General features: G+C 42.4%; 1 protein-coding gene across 1 annotated transcript in view; it reads left to right on the top strand.

The window, feature by feature from the left end:
• The window catches only part of OTOG (otogelin), a 143,304-nt gene that overhangs the window by 9,449 nt on the left and 113,077 nt on the right, over positions 1 to 20,778 (top strand). The window contains exons 4-9 of the mRNA XM_075188506.1: positions 6,133 to 6,208; positions 11,397 to 11,489; positions 11,639 to 11,793; positions 14,804 to 14,925; positions 17,095 to 17,300; positions 20,176 to 20,309. Coding sequence (XP_075044607.1) covers positions 6,133 to 6,208; positions 11,397 to 11,489; positions 11,639 to 11,793; positions 14,804 to 14,925; positions 17,095 to 17,300; positions 20,176 to 20,309 — 786 coding nt within the window. The remainder of the gene's footprint in view (positions 1 to 6,132; positions 6,209 to 11,396; positions 11,490 to 11,638; positions 11,794 to 14,803; positions 14,926 to 17,094; positions 17,301 to 20,175; positions 20,310 to 20,778) is intronic.

Raw genomic sequence — 20,778 nt, 5'->3', positions numbered from 1 at the left:
CATTTGCTACTGAAAATTCTTATTTACAATAAATCTTACCAGATTGACTCTATAGCCAGATTCCTGATGAATGAAGAATAGGGAATCATATACACTTTACCTAACATCCTGAGCTTGATTACTCGTAATATCTTAATATGAGCCGGTTCCACGGGGCAGTGAGGCTACCCACTGAGCCGATGCCACGAGGCAATGAATATACCCACTGAGCCGGTTCTGCGATGCAGTTAGGCTACCCACTGAGCCAGGGCAGTGAAGCTACCCGCTGAGTGGATGCCACGGGGCAGTGGGGCTGCCCACTGAGCTGATGCCACGAGGTAGTGCGGTTACCCACTGAATTTTTTTGTATGTATCAGACACCTATAGAACATGAATCTATGGCAGAGAGCAAAATGTTCTTTAGTACTTGTTTCTGCAGTGTTTATACTGAGTGTAGCAAGAACAATTTCACTCTATACTCCCCATATTTACTATTCCTCCCGGGAGTAGCACTTCCAGGTTTATAGGGGTTTGTCCCTAAAATGTCACTTTCTCACAATCTTTTCTCTGTGTGTGTTTTATGCGTTAATATTTACATGTATCATGATGGGAGTTGTAGTCAAGTAAGATCCAGACAGACAGTTGTTCATGCAATGGGATTAGATGCAGGAAATGTTGCTGGAAATGTTTTGTAATGTTGGCGATGTCATGACCCTAATTTGTGTTATGGATTCAGACACCATGTTGGGACTGGTTTCAGAGCAACGTTTCTATATTGATATGGGATCAGTTATATAGAATGCCCTCCATTGCTGCCCCTGATATTCTCCTCCTCCATTAGTTTAGCAGAGCTCCTCACAGTGACTTGCCGAACTTCAGCAACAATTTACCCACTTCCCTTCTGGAACTTTCTGTCTCCGAATAAGAGATTCCAGAGCTGTAAATGATTTTTCTGTCTTGTAAACTGTCTGAATGTTGTCATGACAGTAAATCTGTGATAATCGGTATATATTATATTATAATTACTGTTCTTCTGGGCGGAGGTTGCGTTGGAGCGAGTTGCTGTGTGCAGCGTCTCCTAGGTAACGAGCGCGTTGCGGTGTACGCTGAAAGTTTATCTGATGGGGGAACAGTCTGTGTGTGAGTTTAGATTGATTCTCTTTGATCTGTGAAATCCAGCAAGTTTCCAGCATTGGACAAGTTCCAGCACTAATTTGTCTGCAATCCAAAGATTACATGGAAAAGATGCCGGGAACCTTTGCTGGGTTCATAGAGACCTCTTTGATCTCCCATTTCACCTTGAGGAGAAGGAAATCCAATGAGCGGCGGCCCGCTAACCCTGCAAACAATCTAATAGGGGGGAAGTGGGCTGATTTCTTGTTATAGATGCAATGAAGAAGAAGCCCCCGTATTACTCGCCAAGTACACTCAATTACTGCCTCTGACATGGGAGCAGTGTTTTATTGTTGATTATAATATTACACGGTATCCAGACATCATTTTGGTGTAAAATGCCTGCTTATGTGTTATTACAGATGTCTCTTTCTGTGACTAAATGTATTCATTTACCTTGTATGGATATTAGGGGTATTGAAGGCTGGAGGGCCACCAATGTGGTCCTGGAAGTGTATCGGGTTGCCTAGCACTGTTGTAGATGAATGTGACACACAGAGAATTGAGGGGACACTAATGCCTGTGACACTGGGAGCTGAGGGGACACTAATGCCTGTGACACTGGGAGCTGAGGGGACACTAATGTATGTGACACACGGGGGAGCTGAGGGGACACTAATGCCTGTGACACTGGGAGCTGAGGGGACACTAATGCCTGTGACACTGGGAGCTGAGGGGACACTAATGAATGTGACACACGGGGGAGCTGAGGGGACACTAATGTATGTGACACATGAGGAGCGGAGGGGACACTAATGTATGTGACACACGGGGGAGCTGAGGGGACACTAATGCCTGTGACACTGGGAGCTGAGGGGACACTAATGCCTGTGACACACGGGGAGCTGAGGGGACACTAATGAATTTGACACACGGGGAGCTGAGGGGACATTAATGTATGCAGGGCTGCCAAGAGGAATTTTGGGCCCCGGTACAGCAACTTCATGGGGCCTCCTATAGGTGATTAGCATGTAACGTTATTATGTGCTGCCGCTGCGCGGAGCCGTCAACAGGGGTGTGGCAATACCATTGGGGGCGTAGCTTGCACCATTAGGGGTGTAGCTTGCACCATTAGGGGTGTAGCTTGCACCATTAGGGGTGTAGCTTGCAGGTGAAAAGCACTAGGCCACACTCCTACAGAAAAATGCATTAATCTCACTTGTCCCCTCTGCCCACAAGCTTTAGTCACATATGCCTATAACTATAGAGCTCTAGTGGGGCCCTGGGCCCCTCAGGAAGGTCCGGGCCCGAGTAATTTGTACCTCCAACCCCCTCGGCGCCCCTGCATATATGTGACACACGGGGGGCGAAGGGGACACTAATGTATGTGACACATGAGGAGCGGAGGGGACACTAATGTATGTGACACATGAGGAGCGGAGGGGACACTAATGTATGTGACACATGAGGAGCGGAGGGGACACTAATGTATGTGACACATGAGGAGCGGAGGGAACTATTAAAGTGTAAAAAATTAGATTGTCTGATCTAGTTGCTTAAAGGAAAAATAAATACATTTATATATTTATATTAGTTTAAGATTGAACTTTGCAACTCAGCCAACTCCCTGAGCTGCGAGCTGAAATCCAGCGAGTAAATTACCATATTAAAGGTTTTTTCGCGCAGGATTACCGTAATAACGGTAATCCTGCGCGGACCGCGGGATTTTCGGCAATCCCGCAGACAATTGAATATGCCCCTTAGTCTTAAATTAATAAGGATTTAACAGGTATGATGGTGACATTTTACAGGACTCTTAAGGGGTATATTTATTAATTAACAGGCTTTTGATTTTTCAATCCCATTTATTAAAAAATCATGTCGGGACAGCGCATCTGATAGTCTGTTCTGCAGATGATTTCACCTTAATGTCCCATTCTCTGGCTCTCCTCTCTGCGCACTGTGGTAAACTTGTTCCTCAACAAATTACTTGTTCAACTTTATGGCTATTTCTGTATCGCCCACGCCGTTTTTTGCGCCGACTTCACCTGTCTGAAGTACCCGTTTCAAAACCTTGCTGGAGTTGCCCACAAAGCTGCCAACCAACCTTCAGTATCGGATAATTAGGACCTAACCTGTTACAACCTCCCATTGTAACCATCAAACATACAGACTCTGGCATGTTAATGTTCTCATCTGTCGGTGACCTTACATCACAGCTAATCTATGTAAACCTACTTTAAACTACAATGTTTCAGAAAACTGCCAAATTAAAAACCATGAGCAGATAAGAAATTAAATATTTTCTTACAATTACATTTTCCTGTTGCTAGCAATTTATTTTAAAACACTTTTTCTATCAATATTTTACAACAAACAAAACAAACAAAACTTTCTATAACTTTACCATTTGATTGTTGCATATAGCAATGATGGAACCGTAACTTATACTAAGTCTGTCTAGAACAGACATCTTTTCTATTCTAATATATAAAAGAGAAAATTTGTCCTTCTGTCTGTCTTTGTATACAAATCCACATTTTTCAAGCGAAGATCATGACATTTTGCATACGAGTGTATTAAAACATGACGGAGGCAACTAAAAAAATGTAAAATTGAAATTCATTACGGGGTGGGGGTGGCGAGGGGGGTAACGCCTAAAAATCATCGAAAACGAGCATAACTCTGGAATGTCTGGAACAATTTACACCAAACCTGGTACACATATGACTTACAGTCTGACAACAAATATTGTGGGGGCAAGACACCCCTAACACTCCTAAGGGTGGGGGTGGCGAGGGGGGTAACACATTCTTTAAATCCCGGGCAACGCCGGGTATTCTGCTAGTATATAATATATTCCTTATTTACCTTTTCTCCTGTGAACCTGTCAAGATCTTTATGATCATTTTATGTATTCACCTGTAGGTTTCTTCACAGTTACATTATACTTTATCACACATTCCTTCAAGTGGGACTATTCACATCCACTCTTTAGTTACCTCTACTGAGTTATCTGTTCCATTAAATGTAAGTATTACACATTAGATCAGCTAATATTTTTAAATACCCAATAATCTATAGCTTAAAAAACAACAACATGTTGTTTACCTCTAAATATGCTTCCCGCCTACCCCATTTTTTTTACATCCCATCTATTTGTTTGTTTTTATTCTGTATAGTGTCTTTACTATATGTTAACAATGTAAATGCACGAATCTTTGATATTATTAAATGTTACCACTATACACTGTTATGTCTGTTTTATACTTTATTTATTAAAACAATAAAAAACTTTCTAAGTTATAAATAAATAACATATGAACCAACACATATGGACAAACAGCGGTGCTGCGAGTCAGCTTATGAAGATATGACCTCATATAGATATGTAATGTGTTGTTTGTGGTTCTTCATATTATCATTTTCTTCTAAATTTATACTGTAAAATATATATCAGTTATTGGGTTTAAGTCAAAGTATCTTTCTCAGTATAAAAACGTGCATTTCATTTTGTACATCCGTGATAGTCATCTTACATATCCGTTATGCCGTCAGCCAAGTCTACTTTTCTGGGGACTGTCCAAAACTTTCACACACAACACTCACCAGATATTAATCACAATGATCATATCTTTTGCTTACCGAATCCTTATCTGTGAGCAAAGTAAGGCCATCGACCAAGCTTGTTATCTAATTAAAATGTTTAGCGAGCTCTCAGTTTCAACATCAGGATTCTCTGCTGAGGGTAGTGAGCTAAAGGGGAGTTCTAAAAATGCTGGGGAAAAAAAGAAGAGAAAATATCCAGGTCTTGGTTTGATCGTTCTTTCTGGTCCTTTCTTCTTTTCTTCTTTGCTTCATCCATCTTCAATCTCATGAAACAAATTCTGGAGCTTTGGGAGCAGCCTTTTAGTTTTCTTCCTATACTTGTAAAAGTCCTACTTAGTAATCTGGGGTAAAACAATCTAGAACGTAATAAATTCTTCTTTTGTTGTCGTTATTTGAAGTTCACATTGTCACCACTTGTGGTTGTCTTTCAAAAGGGTTTTCCCAAAAAATTTAGCATAGATTCTGGGAGTGATTCTTATACTGTATGTGTCCAAAAGCAGAGCCTGTGGCTGTATTAAACCTGTCCCCCTCCGTTCATATGAGCTTCTAGTTTATCACAATATGTTGGCTGAATATAGAAATCTGTTTAGTAAAGTATTTGTATCTTGCCTGGGTTTATACGAACTATGTGGGCAAATGTATTCTTTTACATGTAGATTATGTTTCTCAAGTTTCACTTGAAGCTCTAATTAACATTCAAAGTAGATAGTGAATGAAATATGTTATTCAATATAGTAATCTTAGGTTTTATTTATCTTACTTATTAAAGACAAATATAACCAAATAGTAAAATACAATGAACTGATGATGAAAGATACAAACATAGTGATGTATTAAAAATTACACTTTAACAGGGCACTAATGAATGTGACACACGGGGGAGCTGAGGGGACACTAATGAATGTGACACACAGGGGAGCTGAGGGGACACTAATAAATGTGACACGCGGGGGAGCTGAGGGGACACTAATGAATGTGACACACGGGGGAGCAGAGGGGACACTAATGAATGTGACACACGGGGGAGCTGAGGGGACACTAATAAATGTGACACACGGGGGAGCTGAGGGGACACTAATTAATGTGACACACGGGGGAGCAGAGGGGACACTAATGAATGTGACACACGGGGGAGCTGAGGGGACACTAATAAATGTGACACACGGGGGAGCAGAGGGGACACTAATGAATGTGACACACGGGGAGCTGAAGGGACACTAATGAATGTGACACGCGGGGGAGCTGAGGGGACACTAATGAATGTGACACACGGGGGAGCTGAGGGGACACTAATGAATGTGACACACGGGGGAGCTGAGGGGACACTAATGAATGTGACACACTGGGGAGCTGAGGGGACACTAATGAATGTGACACACACATGTTCACAAGACGGTGACGACTGATATATTCACCTTTCTCTTTATTTAGGAATCCAGAACATCAAGCAGATTACAAGCAGAGCAACTTTCCGCTGTGGAACGGAGGATACCCAAAGTAAAGTGTGGTAAGATACCTGATATATAGAAATAAATCTATATATATCTATCACTAATTGTTATATCATCCTATTTCATCTATTTGAGTCACTTCATGGCTGAAGTTGCATTTTCCTCCTGCACAACCCCCTCTCCCCCTCTTTTAAATGAACAGCAGATGTTGCACAATATCCATGTAACTTGTACCACATGGAGAAAGGTAAGTCCCCCACATACAGGTGTGAGCCAGTATTATCAGCGCTGGATGTAAGGTAAGATTCTGGTATAACCCCCTTCCCTTTTCTCAGCCGTTCACATGTAGTGCGGTAAAAAGACAAAATGGCTGCTTTGTCACTTGTAGGTTTGTTATTTGTGTTAACATATTTTTAACTCAATTCTTAAGTGTCCTATTTAAAAACTAGACCAATGGGACCTGCAGTGTCACATATAGATGACGTCGTAGGGGCACGGCTATGGGGTGACCTGCAGTACATATAGATGACGTCGTAGGGGCACGGATATGGGGTGACCTGCAGTGCCACATATGGATGATGTCACAGGGCCACGGCTATGGGGTGTGACCTGCAGTACATATAGATGACGTCGTAGGGGCACGGATATGGGGTGACCTGCAGTGCCACATATGGATGATGTCACAGGGCCACGGCTATGGGGTATGACCTGCAGTACATATAGATGATATCACAGGGCCACGGCTATGAGGTATGACCTGCAGTACATATAGATGATGTCACGGCATGGCTATGAGGTGACCTGCAGTACATATAGATGTCACAGGGGCACGGCTATGGGGTATGACCTGCAGTGTCACATATGGATGATGTCACAAGGCAACGGCTATGGGGTATGACCTGCAGTACATATAGATGATGTCACGGGCATGGCTATGGGGTATGACCTGCAGTACATATAGATGATGTCACGGGCATGGCTATGGGGTATGACCTGCAGTACATATAGATGATGTCACAGGGCCACGGCTATGAGGTATGACCTGCAGTATATATAGATGATGTCACAGGGCCACGGCTATGGGGTATGACCTGCAGTATATATAGATGATATCACAGGGCCACGGCTATGAGGTATGACCTGCAGTATATATAGATGATGTCACAGGGCCACGGCTGTGGGGTATGACCTGCAGTATATATAGATGATGTCACAGGGGCACGGCTATGAGGTATGACCTGCAGTACATATAGATGATGTCACGGGCATGGCTATGGGGTATGACCTGCAGTACATATAGATGATGTCACAGGGCCACGGCTATGAGGTATGACCTGCAGTATATATAGATGATGTCACAGGGCCACGGCTATGAGGTATGACCTGCAGTATATATAGATGATGTCACAGGGGCACGGCTATGAGGTATGACCTGCAGTACATATAGATGATGTCACGGGCATGGCTATGGGGTATGACCTGCAGTATATATAGATGTCACAGGGCCACGGCTATGAGGTATGACCTGCAGTATATATAGATGATGTCACAGGGCCACGGCTATGGGGTATGACCTGCAGTACATATGGATGATGTCACAGAGCCACGGCTATGAGGTATGACCTGCAGTGTATATATAGATGATATCACAGGGCCACGGCTATGAGGTATGACCTGCAGTATATATAGATGATGTCACAGGGCCACGGCTATGGGGTATGACCTGCAGTATATATAGATGATGTCACAGGGCCACGGATGTGGGGTATGACCTGCAGTACATATGGATGATGTCACAGAGCCACGGCTATGAGGTATGACCTGCAGTACATATAGATGATATCACAGGGCCACGGCTATGAGGTATGACCTGCAGTACATATAGATGATGTCACAGGGCCATGGCTATGGGGTATGACCTGCAGTACATATAGATGATATCACAGGGCCACGGCTATGAGGTATGACCTGCAGTACATATAGATGATGTCACAGGGCCACGGCTGTGGGGTATGACCTGCAGTATATATAGATGATGTCACATGGGCACGGGTATGAGGTATGACCTGCAGTATATATAGATGATGTCACAGGGCCATGGCTATGGGGTATGACCTGCAGTACATATAGATGATGTCACGGGCATGGCTATGGGGTATGACCTGCAGTATATATAGATGATGTCACAGGGCCACGGCTATGAGGTATGACCTGCAGTATATATAGATGATGTCACGGGCATGGCTATGGGGTATGACCTGCAGTGTATATATAGATGATGTCACAGGGCCACGGCTATGAGGTATGACCTGCAGTACATATAGATGATGTCACAGGGCCATGGCTATGGGGTATGACCTGCAGTATATATAGATGATGTCACAGGGGCACGGGTATGGGGTATGACCTGCAGTATATATAGATGATGTCACGGGCATGGCTATGGGGTATGACCTGCAGTATATATAGATGATGTCACAGGGCCACGGCTATGAGGTATGACCTGCAGTATATATAGATGATGTCACGGGCATGGCTATGAGGTATGACCTGCAGTACATATAGATGATGTCACAGGGCCACGGCTATGAGGTATGACCTGCAGTATATATAGATGATGTCACGGGCATGGCTATGGGGTATGACCTGCAGTATATATAGATGATGTCACAGGGCCACGGCTATGAGGTATGACCTGCAGTATATATAGATGATGTCACAGGGGCACGGGTATGGGGTATGACCTGCAGTATATATAGATGATGTCACAGGGCCACGGCTATGAGGTATGACCTGCAGTATATATAGATGATGTCACGGGCATGGCTATGGGGTATGACCTGCAGTATATATAGATGATATCACAGGGGCACGGCTATGAGGTATGACCTGCAGTATATATAGATGATGTCACAGGGCCACGGGTATGGGGTATGACCTGCAGTATATATAGGTGATGTCACGGGCATGGCTATGGGGTATGACCTGCAGTACATATAGATGATGTCACGGGCATGGCTATGGGGTATGACCTGCAGTACATATAGATGATGTCACAGGGGCACGGCTATGAGGTATGACCTGCAGTATATATAGATGATGTCACAGGGGCACGGCTATGAGGTATGACCTGCAGTACATATAGATATAGTCACAGGGCCACGGCTATGGGGTATGACCTGCAGTACATATAGATATAGTCACAGGGCCACGGCTATGGGGTATGACCTGCAGCGTCACATTTGTTGTTAGTGCATGTTTATTTTCCAAAAAATTACTATGGTTTTTGTAAATGTGAACATTTGAGAAATCTTTTCAGTTCCTTATTTGTCCCTAATAAATAATCCCACCATGTATATCTGAGTCTGTTTGTTGGGCAATGTAACGAGAGTCTTCGTGTTCTAAGACTTATTCACTATAGTTATATAGATATTTCCTGCAGAATGAGCCCCTGTCTGTGACTAAATTATTTTATTTATTGGAAGGACTCCAGACCATCTTATCCTGCAGCTGCGACTGCCCTTTAGTAAATGTTCTAAGTGGGTGGATAACTGTGACAATGTCCTTCAGTTGGATGAGATTATTTCTCCCTACTTAGCATATTCTGTGTTTCATTAATAACTGTTACATTATACCATCAATTTATTATACAGCCAATTTTATGGAGGAGTTTAATTTTCAAAGGTTTTCAAACCATTGACCTGGAAATTGTGTGAGATGAAGACTTGTGTCGGGATGACGTACGAAGCTCCCCAGATAGACCTCACCGGATCACTGTCTGCACCTGCCCGTCCAGGTGTATTATACCAAGGATTTTCCTGGTATACCTGAGATCTCAGCTAGTTAATCAGTTTCTAATGACCATAATAACCCAGAAAATCTTCTATATGAAATCCAATAACCAGCTCCGGACAAAAGATATTAATACTTGAAAACCTATTTATTATGAAGCTAATAATATGTCTGAAGTATCCAGTTTGTTTACTATGTACAATATCTGCCCCATTTGCTGAAAGCAGAAGTCTCTAAAAATATGTAAATACATATAGGCACTGATATGGGAATTAGTTATCACAGGGTTTGGGTATGACATACATGCACTGGTACGAGTATTGGGTATGACATACATGCACTGGTACGAGTATTGGGTATGACATACATGCACTGGTACGAGTATTGGGTATGACATACATGCACTGGTACGAGTATTGGGTATGACATACATGCACTGGTACGAGTATTGGGTATGACATACATGCACTGGTACGAGTATTGGGTATGACATACATGCACTGGTACGAGTATTGGGTATGACATACATGCACTGGTACGAGTATTGGGTATGACATACATGCACTGGTACGAGTATTGGGTATGACATACATGCACTGGTACGAGTATTGGGTATGACATACATGCACTGGGACGGGTATTGGGTATGACATACATGCACTGGGACGGGTATTGGGTATGACATTATAAACACTGGTACGGGTATTGGGTATGACATACATGCACTGGTACGGGTATTGGGTATGACATACATGCACTGGTACGGGTATTGGGTATGACATACAGGTACGGGTATTGGGTATGACATTGTAAGCACTGGTAGGGGTATTGGGTATGACATTATAAGCACTGGTAGGGGTATTGGGTATGACATACAGATACGGGTATTGGGTATGACATTATAAGCACTGGTAGGGGTATTGGGTATGACATTATAAGCACTGGTAGGGGTATTGGGTATGACATTATAAGCACTGGTAGGGGTATTGGGTATGACATTATAAGCACTGGTACGGGTATTGGGTTCGACATTATAAGCACTGGTACGGGTATTGGGTATGACATTATAAGCACTGGTAGGGGTATTGGGTATGACATTAGAAGCACTGGTACGGGTATTGGGTATGACATTATAAGCACTGGTAGGGGTATTGGGTATGACATTATAAGCACTGGTAGGTGTATTGGGTATGACATTATAAGCACTGGTAGGGCTATTGGGTATGACATTATAAGCACTGGTAGGGGTATTGGGTATGACATTATAAGCACTGGTACGGGTATTGGGTATGACATTATAAGCACTGGTAGGGGTATTGGGTATGACATTATAAGCACTGGTACGGGTATTGAGCCTAGGAGCTGTTTCTGTTGCTCAGTTTTTATTTGTTTTATATGTATCTTTCTCTATGTAACAAATACCCTGAAACACGTGTCCTTTGTTCCTCCCAGAAGTTCTTCCTTGCTTCAATGGTGGAGAATGTTTACAGAAGAAGTTCTGTGACTGCAGCCGTTATAATGCGTCTGGATCCCGGTGTCAGATAGGTATATAATATGATGTATAAGTTACAGGTACCATTCACCTTCGTGCCCTGGACATGCATCAATGTATTTACTGTGTAACAAAGGAGTGAATTGTGAATATATGCCTGTGCCTATATGGATACAATGTTTCATGCTTTATTATTTTACAGTTTATAACACAGGTGCAGAGAGAGAGAACATATGTCGGACGTGGGGACAATATCACTTTGAAACATTTGATGGAGTTTATTATTTTTACCCTGGAAAATTCACCTATGATCTCTTGCGACAAAATGAGCCGGACGAGCAGAGTTTTGCCATACAGGTCAGATGATTCATATAGACATCATCATCATCATCATCATCTATTTATTTATATAGCGCCACTAATTCCGCAGCGCTGAACAAAGAACTCACTCACATCAGTCCCTGCCCCATTGGAGCTTACAATCTAAATCCCCTAACACACACACACAGACCGAGAGAGACAAAGGGCAATTTAATAGCAGACAATTAGCCTACCAGTATTTTTTTGGAGTGTGGGGGGAAACCGGAGCACTTGGAGGAAACCCACGTAAACACTGGGAGATACTGTATGTTTGTATACAGCCCTCATCGCCTCTGGGCCCCTTATATATTCTGTGTCTGGTAAAAGTGGGCCAAGCTCTAGAAAATGTCTCCTGACTCTATATAGGATTATTATTTTACCAGAGTTATTGTCATTGAGGGAATTTGGTGTTATTATACAGAGAGAATGTTGTTTGTTATATATAGGGAATGTATCCTTATTACAAAGGGGGATGTAATGTTATTATATAGGGGGAATATGTAGTGTTATTTTTTGATATAGAGGGAATGTAGTCTTATTCTATACCGGTTATGTTTATTATATAGAGGGAATGTAGCCTTATTACATAGGGGAAATGTAATGTTATGTTTTATATAGAGGGAATGTAGTCTTATTATATATAGGGAATGTGATCTCGTTTTATAGACGGAATGTAGTGTTATCAGGAAACATTAAATGAAACATTCTATAGGTATGGGTCATTTTATTTTATGGTCATTAATAAAGATAAATAATAAATCCGGACATTACAGCATTCCCAGCAGACTCTTCTTGAGTTCTGTCTGCCCTGTGCTTGGCACTCATGTCTGGATGTTGGGTTTGTATTGCAGGGTTAGAGATAGATCAGAGGCATCAAATCACTTGTGAGTCTGTCTGTCTCTGTGATCTCTCTCTGACACTGGTATATTATAGACTATAGCAGCGTCTAACCATCCCTTCAGCACATTCACGATTGTCCCCTTCTAATATTACCCTCTTGTGAAATAATGGTTTCTGCTGTAAATGTCTTGTTCCCGGCTTCCATCTCATCTTTAAAGTGTTCCCCGCAGCAAGATTCCTTTGGAATGTGCATTACTGGGTTTGTACCGCAGAGATCTCTGAGCCACTGTCAGATATTAACTCACAAGTGATCTGTGATGGACAGGAAACAAAAGTATTGCTGGGGAAGTAATTTTTAAAGTAGCAATTATGTTTAATCAGAGCTGTGTTCCTTAATTATAAGCCCCATTGCCCGGGACACATAATCCATCCCACATAGGCAAAGCATTGTTATCATCCTCGCTGTAGTGAGATGAAAGGGTTAATATGACTGTGACATTGAAGTGCCGGCGAGTGGTGAGGCAGCTGGAAAAGTATAATATCTATTTTTAGTGGGATGTTTCGTGTAAGAAATCGATGATGAGGCAATTAAATGCTGCAGCACAAACAGCGTTCTAGTTGGTGCTTCAAGTGGGATGACTAGCCCTAATTTATTGTTTGCTATATCACAAAAGTAATATAGCAAAAGTGAAACACATTCACATTTGATTAAATTAATTATGAGTTAGAGGACACACTAGTGATGGCACGGAACAGAAACACATAATTGTTCAGAAAGTTAACTAATATAAATTAATTTTCTGCTCCATTTCAATTAATAAATAACTTTATTTACTAACTTATAAAGCAGCATCTTATTTCTTTCAGCTCTTACTGTTTTCGAAAAGTCATCATGTTACCGAATTTGTTTTTTGAGTCAAATTCAAATGTTATATTCCTGCTGTTAAACATTTTGTTGCTCAATACTGAAAGAGAAATTTAAAAAGAAAATAGGTTCAAACGATTGTAATTAATGCCTAAAACAGTTTTTTGTTCAGACTGTGATTATTTTAATCCTTTGTTTTGTCAGAAGACCAGTGGCGTTGCTGTATGTAGTTCTCAGTATTTAACAATTTGTTTCCAGATCTCAATAATCATTTACTTTACTAAAGTTGCCTCATATAGTGCATAAAATGAATATTGAGTAGAGATTGTCCAGGCACACTTTTTGATACTGTAGACGTGTGGGGTCTACAAGGTCTACGGGGTCCAGAAGTGGGCCCGGACAAGGTCTACGGGGTCCAGAAGTGGGCCCGGACAAGGTCTACGGGGTCCAGAAGTGGGCCCGGACAAGGTCTACGGGGTCCAGAAGTGGGCCCGGACAAGGTCTACGTGGTCCAGAAGTGGGCCCGGACAAGATCTATAGGGTCCAGAAGTGGGCCCGGACAAGGTCTACGTGGTCCAGAAGTGGGCCCGGACAAGGTCTATAGGGTCCTGAAGTGGGCCCGGACAAGGTCTACGTGTTTCAGAAGTGGGCCCGGACAAGGTCTATAGGGTCCTGAAGTGGGCCCGGACAAGGTCTATAGGGTCCAGAAGTGGGCCCGGACAAGGTCTACGGGGTCCAGAAGTGGGCCCGGACAAGGTCTACGGGGTCCAGAAGTGGGCCCGGACAAGGTCTACGGGGTCCAGAAGTGGGCCCGGACAAGGTCTATAGGGTCCAGAAGTGGGCCCGGACAAGGTCTACAGGGTCCAGAAGTGGGCCGGACAAGGTCTACGGTGTCCTGAAGTGTGCCCGGTCAAGGTCTACGGGGTCCAGAAGTGGGCCCGGACAAGGTCTACGGGGTTCAGAAGTGGGCCCGGACGCGGTCTACAGGGTTCAGAAGTGGGCCCGGACAAGGTCTACGGGGTCCAGAAGTACCTTTTATATGTAAAGGTCGGAGCAATTGACTCCAACATCTTTTGACATCCCGTAGTCCAAATGTAAAGCTCTCTGAGCCAAATTCTGTGTTTTCTGGATTCTAGAATTGAGCTTTGAGCAGTTGACATTATACAAGTTCTTTTGATTCTGTTCATAGCACCAGCATCTGTAATGGCCATTAGTATTAATGCCTCATCTCATTTCAGTATCTACAAATGCAGCAAGCTGTAATCCGCCACTGAGATAATGTTTACCCATGATTTAATCCAGGTGCACAATGACCCGGACTGCGCCACCCTCCCATACGCCTGTTCGAGGTCCGTCAGCCTGTACTTCGCTGGTCTGGGTGAAATTAAGTTACAGAACCAAATTGTTCTTTACAATAACCTCAGGTAAGTGATCCTTCAAACACCCACCGCAGAAATACATCCCTAAATCTACCTGCACTGCATGAGAGGACTGATGTTCCCCAGTGTTATTTATTTACAGAGAAACCATGTGCAATGCTATGAGTAGGGAACAGATAACTCTACATTGTAGAATACAAGATTCTTATTGAGACAGGATTAGCAGAAAGTCCTGTTCACCAAAGCTTACAATCTAAATGGAGCGACCTTTGCATCATGTGTTAGAATTTGCGATAATTTTGCAGCAGCTTTAGGGGGGTATTCAATTGTTCCTCCGGGAGCCGCTGGAACGAGCACGTTAAAACTATTACCGTTAATACGGTAATTACTCGCTGAATTTCAGCGAGTAAACTACCGTATTAACGATTTTTAAGCGCAAGTTTACCGTATAAACGGAAATAGTTTTAACGCGCTCGTTCCAGCGGCGCCTGGAGGAACAATTGAATACCCCCCTTAGAGTCTTTTTGGATCTTTGGGCTCTTTCCCACCTGCTGGTGATCTCAGTGATGTCCTATCTGGACGTGCAGATCAAAGCGCAACAGTACCGCTAGTACGTTTAATGGGCGACATTGCAGGAGTATTATCCCATAATTATATACTTGCCCTTTACTTACACATCTCCCGTGCTTTTCTTACAAAGTGCGAGTTTGGTCAGTTACACTAAGCTGTGTGTACAAATATTTTGATCATATAAATAATTGTCCTCTTGTACAGACAAGTGGCGCTTGTCATAAATGCTTTAAGATTGAATATTCACCCTGGATAAAGGAGAGGGGTTAATATTCTTAATTAATTTTACCATAGATTAATCATTTCAATATCTAACTAATAACGTTATAAAATTGTTTTTGCTAAATAATTGTAATTCTTGTCTGGTTGTTGGTTGTGGATGCCAATAACCATCTTGAAAATGAAGTACTTAGTGCCATCATTGATGGATGTTTATCTACTGATAGTCGTATGATCAGTAATGTAGCCCTCTTCTGAAATCTGTGCTTTTATAGATCAGAACATAGTTAACTTGTAGTTTCACAACACCTGGACAAGCCTGCCCTAGGTGATGATGGTTCATTATGTCTTGATATGTAAAAGTCACAGTTCTGAAAGAGGTTTATTTTTAACGTGAGTCTGTTGCACATACAGTTTGTTCACAGCATCATACATGCAGAATTTGCTAAATAGCTTTTATCTGAACACTTGAGCTTACAGTCTAGATATTTGCATCTGGGATACTTGGACACAAAGTGATACCGGGATTGAAAAGCGTGGGTCTGAGTTGATTATATATTATTGATTATGCAATAATTCTATAACATATGCACGACTAATGAAGAAAGCACCCAGCTGCTTACAGGTGAAATTGCAGTCAGCCAATCCGAAGCGGTTTGCTAGGGCTAGCGATCGTCGTCATTATAATCTGCGTGTATTTGGTGCAAATAATAAGTCCATAAAAGACATATCTGCGTCTAAGTTCAGGTCTGCATCAGTCCACAATCTGCGTACATACCATTACTGTACTCGGCCTACGTTACAGTGCCCATTCCCTCCCCCGTCATGCATCGCCAGGCGCAGTTGTATATGCAGCTACTCTGCATGGGATAGGTACTTGGAGGTTTTTTAGTGGGAATGTGCAGAGCGAATTCACCCACTTGTGTACGTTCAACTCTGCATCAGGCCCATTGTCTCCATCGCCTCCCAGACTGTGCCCTTAACCACTGAACTACTATTGTTTCTTTTGCTGTCACATAGATTTAATTTCCCTTAGTGTAAGGGACAACCCTGGAGCTGGTGGATGGAAACCGTTGGAAACATTTATCATTATAATCTGGTTTCTTGTACATTTGAGTTCTGCTGAGGAATCAGCCCACAGTCTGGTGTGTGTGTGTGTGTGTGTGGGGGGGGGGGGGTATGAATACATCATGTGGGATGTGGGCATAACGTATGAGGAATGATCGGTGAATAATAGAGGGGTCCGGCTGGTACAACGGAACATGTCTCTCGATGATTGTCTAACAGTAGATGATCAGAGTGACTCTCCAGATAACTTCATGTATGTAGGTTGGAACGTTGTGTTGTGTGTGGACAATGAGATGTTCGGCGTATATACACCGCTCCGCATCTTTATACTTTTATGTTAATCTTCTGTTTATCCAGGATACAGTTGCCGCACACGGTGGGAAATGTGAAAATAGAACGGATCTCCGGATATGTGATTGTAAGACAGCAGTACGTGTTTTCCTTGGCTTGGGATAGCAGCTCTTCCGTTTATCTGAAGATGAGTCTGGACTATGTTGGCCGAACCCGAGGTCTTTGTGGGAATAATAACTGGATCCCTCAGGATGATCTTGTAACAAGTTATGGTGAGTTCCATATTTCTCTGAAGCAGGTAGCAAATTGTATGTAAAAAACCATTCAGAGAAAATATTTGTATTGCAGAATATTAATACAAATGAGATTGTTCATTCGTGTCATTGGAACGCACCTTAAGTAGCGCTGGATAATTGATGCGTCTTAGTGACCTGCATGAGATACTGTGATATTTGTCATTGGTTTATACCTGTATCAGAACCATCATTTAATTGCAGAGAGTTTGGCAAATTTCCATCACTGCGCTCCAAGTGCTCCAGCTATTGGTGATGTGTGTTCAGAAATTAGCCCATCACTGATGGGGACTGTGACCCAATCTTGCCACTGGTCTGTCGGGGAAAGGGAGTTGGGATGTTATACAATGTATCTGGGTTACTTTCTCACCGTCAGTAACTGTCTGTTACTGACCCCTCCTACTGGTGTCACCATGCCACCAGACACTCGCCAGCTTGCAAATGCCAACTGTAATAGTTGTAGGAGAATTTGTCTGCCATCACTAGGTTCTTTCAATGGCACCTAGACCCGCTTACTTCTGGGTAGCTGGTATAGCTGCTGCAGCTCCTCTTTGCTATGGGTTGACTGGTACCCCCTGACCGCTTACTATGGATCAGGACTGCTGGGTAGCAGGCAGAGTGTTGACACAGATGCTGGGTTCAACACAAGACAGTCGGGGAATTGATTAGAGTGTAAGCTCTTATCTGTTGGTCACAGGATACAGCAGGCAATGGGCGTCAGGCAGAATCTGCATGCAGTGATGTTTGTTGCTCAAGGGTAAACACCCATACACACTAGTTGAAGGTACTAGTGATATTTCAGAAGTACAGATGGTATTATACATTATGGGGGAAATTAAATTGACCACGTTTTTTTTTTTTTTTCCCGCAGCGTTAAAAAAAGGAAAAAAAAATTACAAGCAGGTTTTTAACTGCTATAGCGACCGATTTTAGTTAACACAGCATTAAAACTCAATTGAATTCAATTGAAAAAGAGGTAACGCTGCCCCCGCGCGTTAATCATTGGTGTTTGCGAGTTTTTAGGGGAGTGAAGGGAAGTGTTTAACAAAAACAAGGATTGGCATACATTTGCATACATTTGCATACATTAGATTGCATTACACGACCATTCTATTTGATAATATCTACATTACAGTACTTTCTTTAGCATATTTTTTTATTTCACTATGTTTTACTATAGAATCATCTATACCACGTCAAAACACATTAGTACATACATATTTGTACCAAAAACATACATAAATATATTTAATTAGTGTTTTTTTTTTTTTTGTTTTTTTTTTTAAATAAAATCAACTTTTACATGTTATGCATTACTGATGAACATAGTTTATCTTTTTTTTTCAGTATTGCATGATTTCAAATAGTTTTCTTAGGTTTTTTATTTTTGCACACCCCAAAGAGGTGTGAGATAAAACAGCCTATTGGCCTGTTTAACACGTCGCGTTAAAAAACAATTGAATAGCTTTTAACGCGGCGGGCTCTCACCCACCCTATACTTTCAATAGACCTTCTACTGGAGAGCGAGAGGACTGTTTCATGAAAAAAATCCGGAGTGTTAAAAATTAAATTGAATCGCGGGTAAAGTTATCTTGCTCAAAAATGACAACGCGATGTTAAAAAATATCTTGCAGTCAATTGAATTCCCCCCTATATGGTCAACAGAGGTCTTTAAATACTATTTCTGACACACATGTTGGCAGTGGGTCCTACCTGGCACCACACAGTCTAATATATTACATCCGATGTTTAACATCAGGATGTAATATATTCTCTAAACTTGGATTTAATGCAATTCAAACAACAAAATTTACATCCATCGTGATTTCCCAAATTACTTGCTGCTACATTATTCAAATAGTTCGCTATATTTTTAAATGGACAGAATGCACAGGATAGAAAGGTAGTGGACATCTGCTGTGTATTCAAGCTAAAAAGATGTTTTGGTCACTGAAAAGATTTGATTAGAATGGGATTTCCTTTCTTCCAAAAGCATGTTTCCGCCAACATGGCATGTTACCTCATTAATCAATACACGAACAGTATGAAAATTAATGCATTTACACTCCCAGTGCCGGGACTTAACCCTTTCTGGCGCTGCGCGGTTTACTTACCAGCACTCATTCATTACATTTACAAATACATTCAGCACTCCCCAGAGCTGTGCGTCGGGTGTTTACCCATTGAATGGTGCGGCACAGGTATTACTCTTCCAGCGCCGCTGCGCACCTTTAAAATACATCTATTTTTATTATATACCTCTTTAAATAACGATTTTACACAAGCAGCGCCTAACGCCGGTGAATTAGTATTAACCTTCCCAGCGCCGGAGCACATATAAAGATGGCCGCCGCATACACGTGGCGGAAAGAACACTGGACCTGGCCACAGGGAGAACTCTCCTCCATCAGTACCGCAACACTTCTTGTCCCTAAGCTGTAGAAGGGGAGGTTTAATCAGTGTGTGTGAGGTCCTAACGCTGACGCTCAATGGTTGGAGCCATAGTTCTTCCACTTAGCAGCCGTGTTTGGAGCTGACGCAGTGACTTGAGATGTCCTGGTATGTCAGTACTGGACAGAAGCACGTGAGCTATGCGTTCTCCTCTACGGCTGTAGTATCTTATCCAGCACCCCCAAAGTTCTGAGAATTGGGGGAGCTGGGATCTTGGGCAATACAGTTTACGTGGAGTTGGGTAACAGAAGATGTATCCGTAGTGTGGTTGTTATGAAATACAATCTGACACAAGTATTACTGATCCAATTGGCTTCTCTGTGTAGAGTAACAGAAAATTAATTTATTAAGCTTAATTGCTGCCACATGTTGATCACAAGTTTCACACCTGTATTTTTCTCAGGAAAACTAACGGAAAACATTGAAGAATTTGTGAACAGCTGGAGAGAGGATATGCCCCAGAAATCCTCCATACACCCCTCTAACCCGTTGGTGTATGAACCGCCCTGCGCCAAGCAGAGTCCGCACACAAAACAGGTATGGCGTCCAGTGCACCGTTCGCTGTAACATAAACGTATAGCTGGAGATTAGATGTGCTATGGCATATGTCCATTGGTTACAGGAGATATTTAATATAATCATTGGATATTGACTAGATCCCTCCTTTTCTCCAGTATAGATTGGGGATTACACCCTGGCCCCGTCAGACAGTGTGCTGATAAATGGGGCTGATGTTTGGGCTAGAAGCCTCGATGATGGAACATTACAGGAGAAATAGTTGGTCTCAGTGAGATTTTAACTGCACTGGAATACAGCGGACGAGTGGAAACATTAAACAGGGATTACCTGGGATATAATGGGCTGGGGATTAGTGTGTCAGCAGGAACAAAGATAATATATAGTATTAAGTGTAATACAGTGGATTAGTGATCAGTATTAGGGTGGATTGAGCCGGTTAGTGATTAGAATTAGGGGGAAGGTTAGTGATTACTATTAAGGGGATACA

Source organism: Mixophyes fleayi, chromosome 10 (assembly GCF_038048845.1).
Source record: "Mixophyes fleayi isolate aMixFle1 chromosome 10, aMixFle1.hap1, whole genome shotgun sequence".
In the NCBI taxonomy this organism is placed as follows: domain Eukaryota; kingdom Metazoa; phylum Chordata; class Amphibia; order Anura; family Limnodynastidae; genus Mixophyes; species Mixophyes fleayi.
This window is presented reverse-complemented; position numbering and strand designations above follow the sequence as displayed.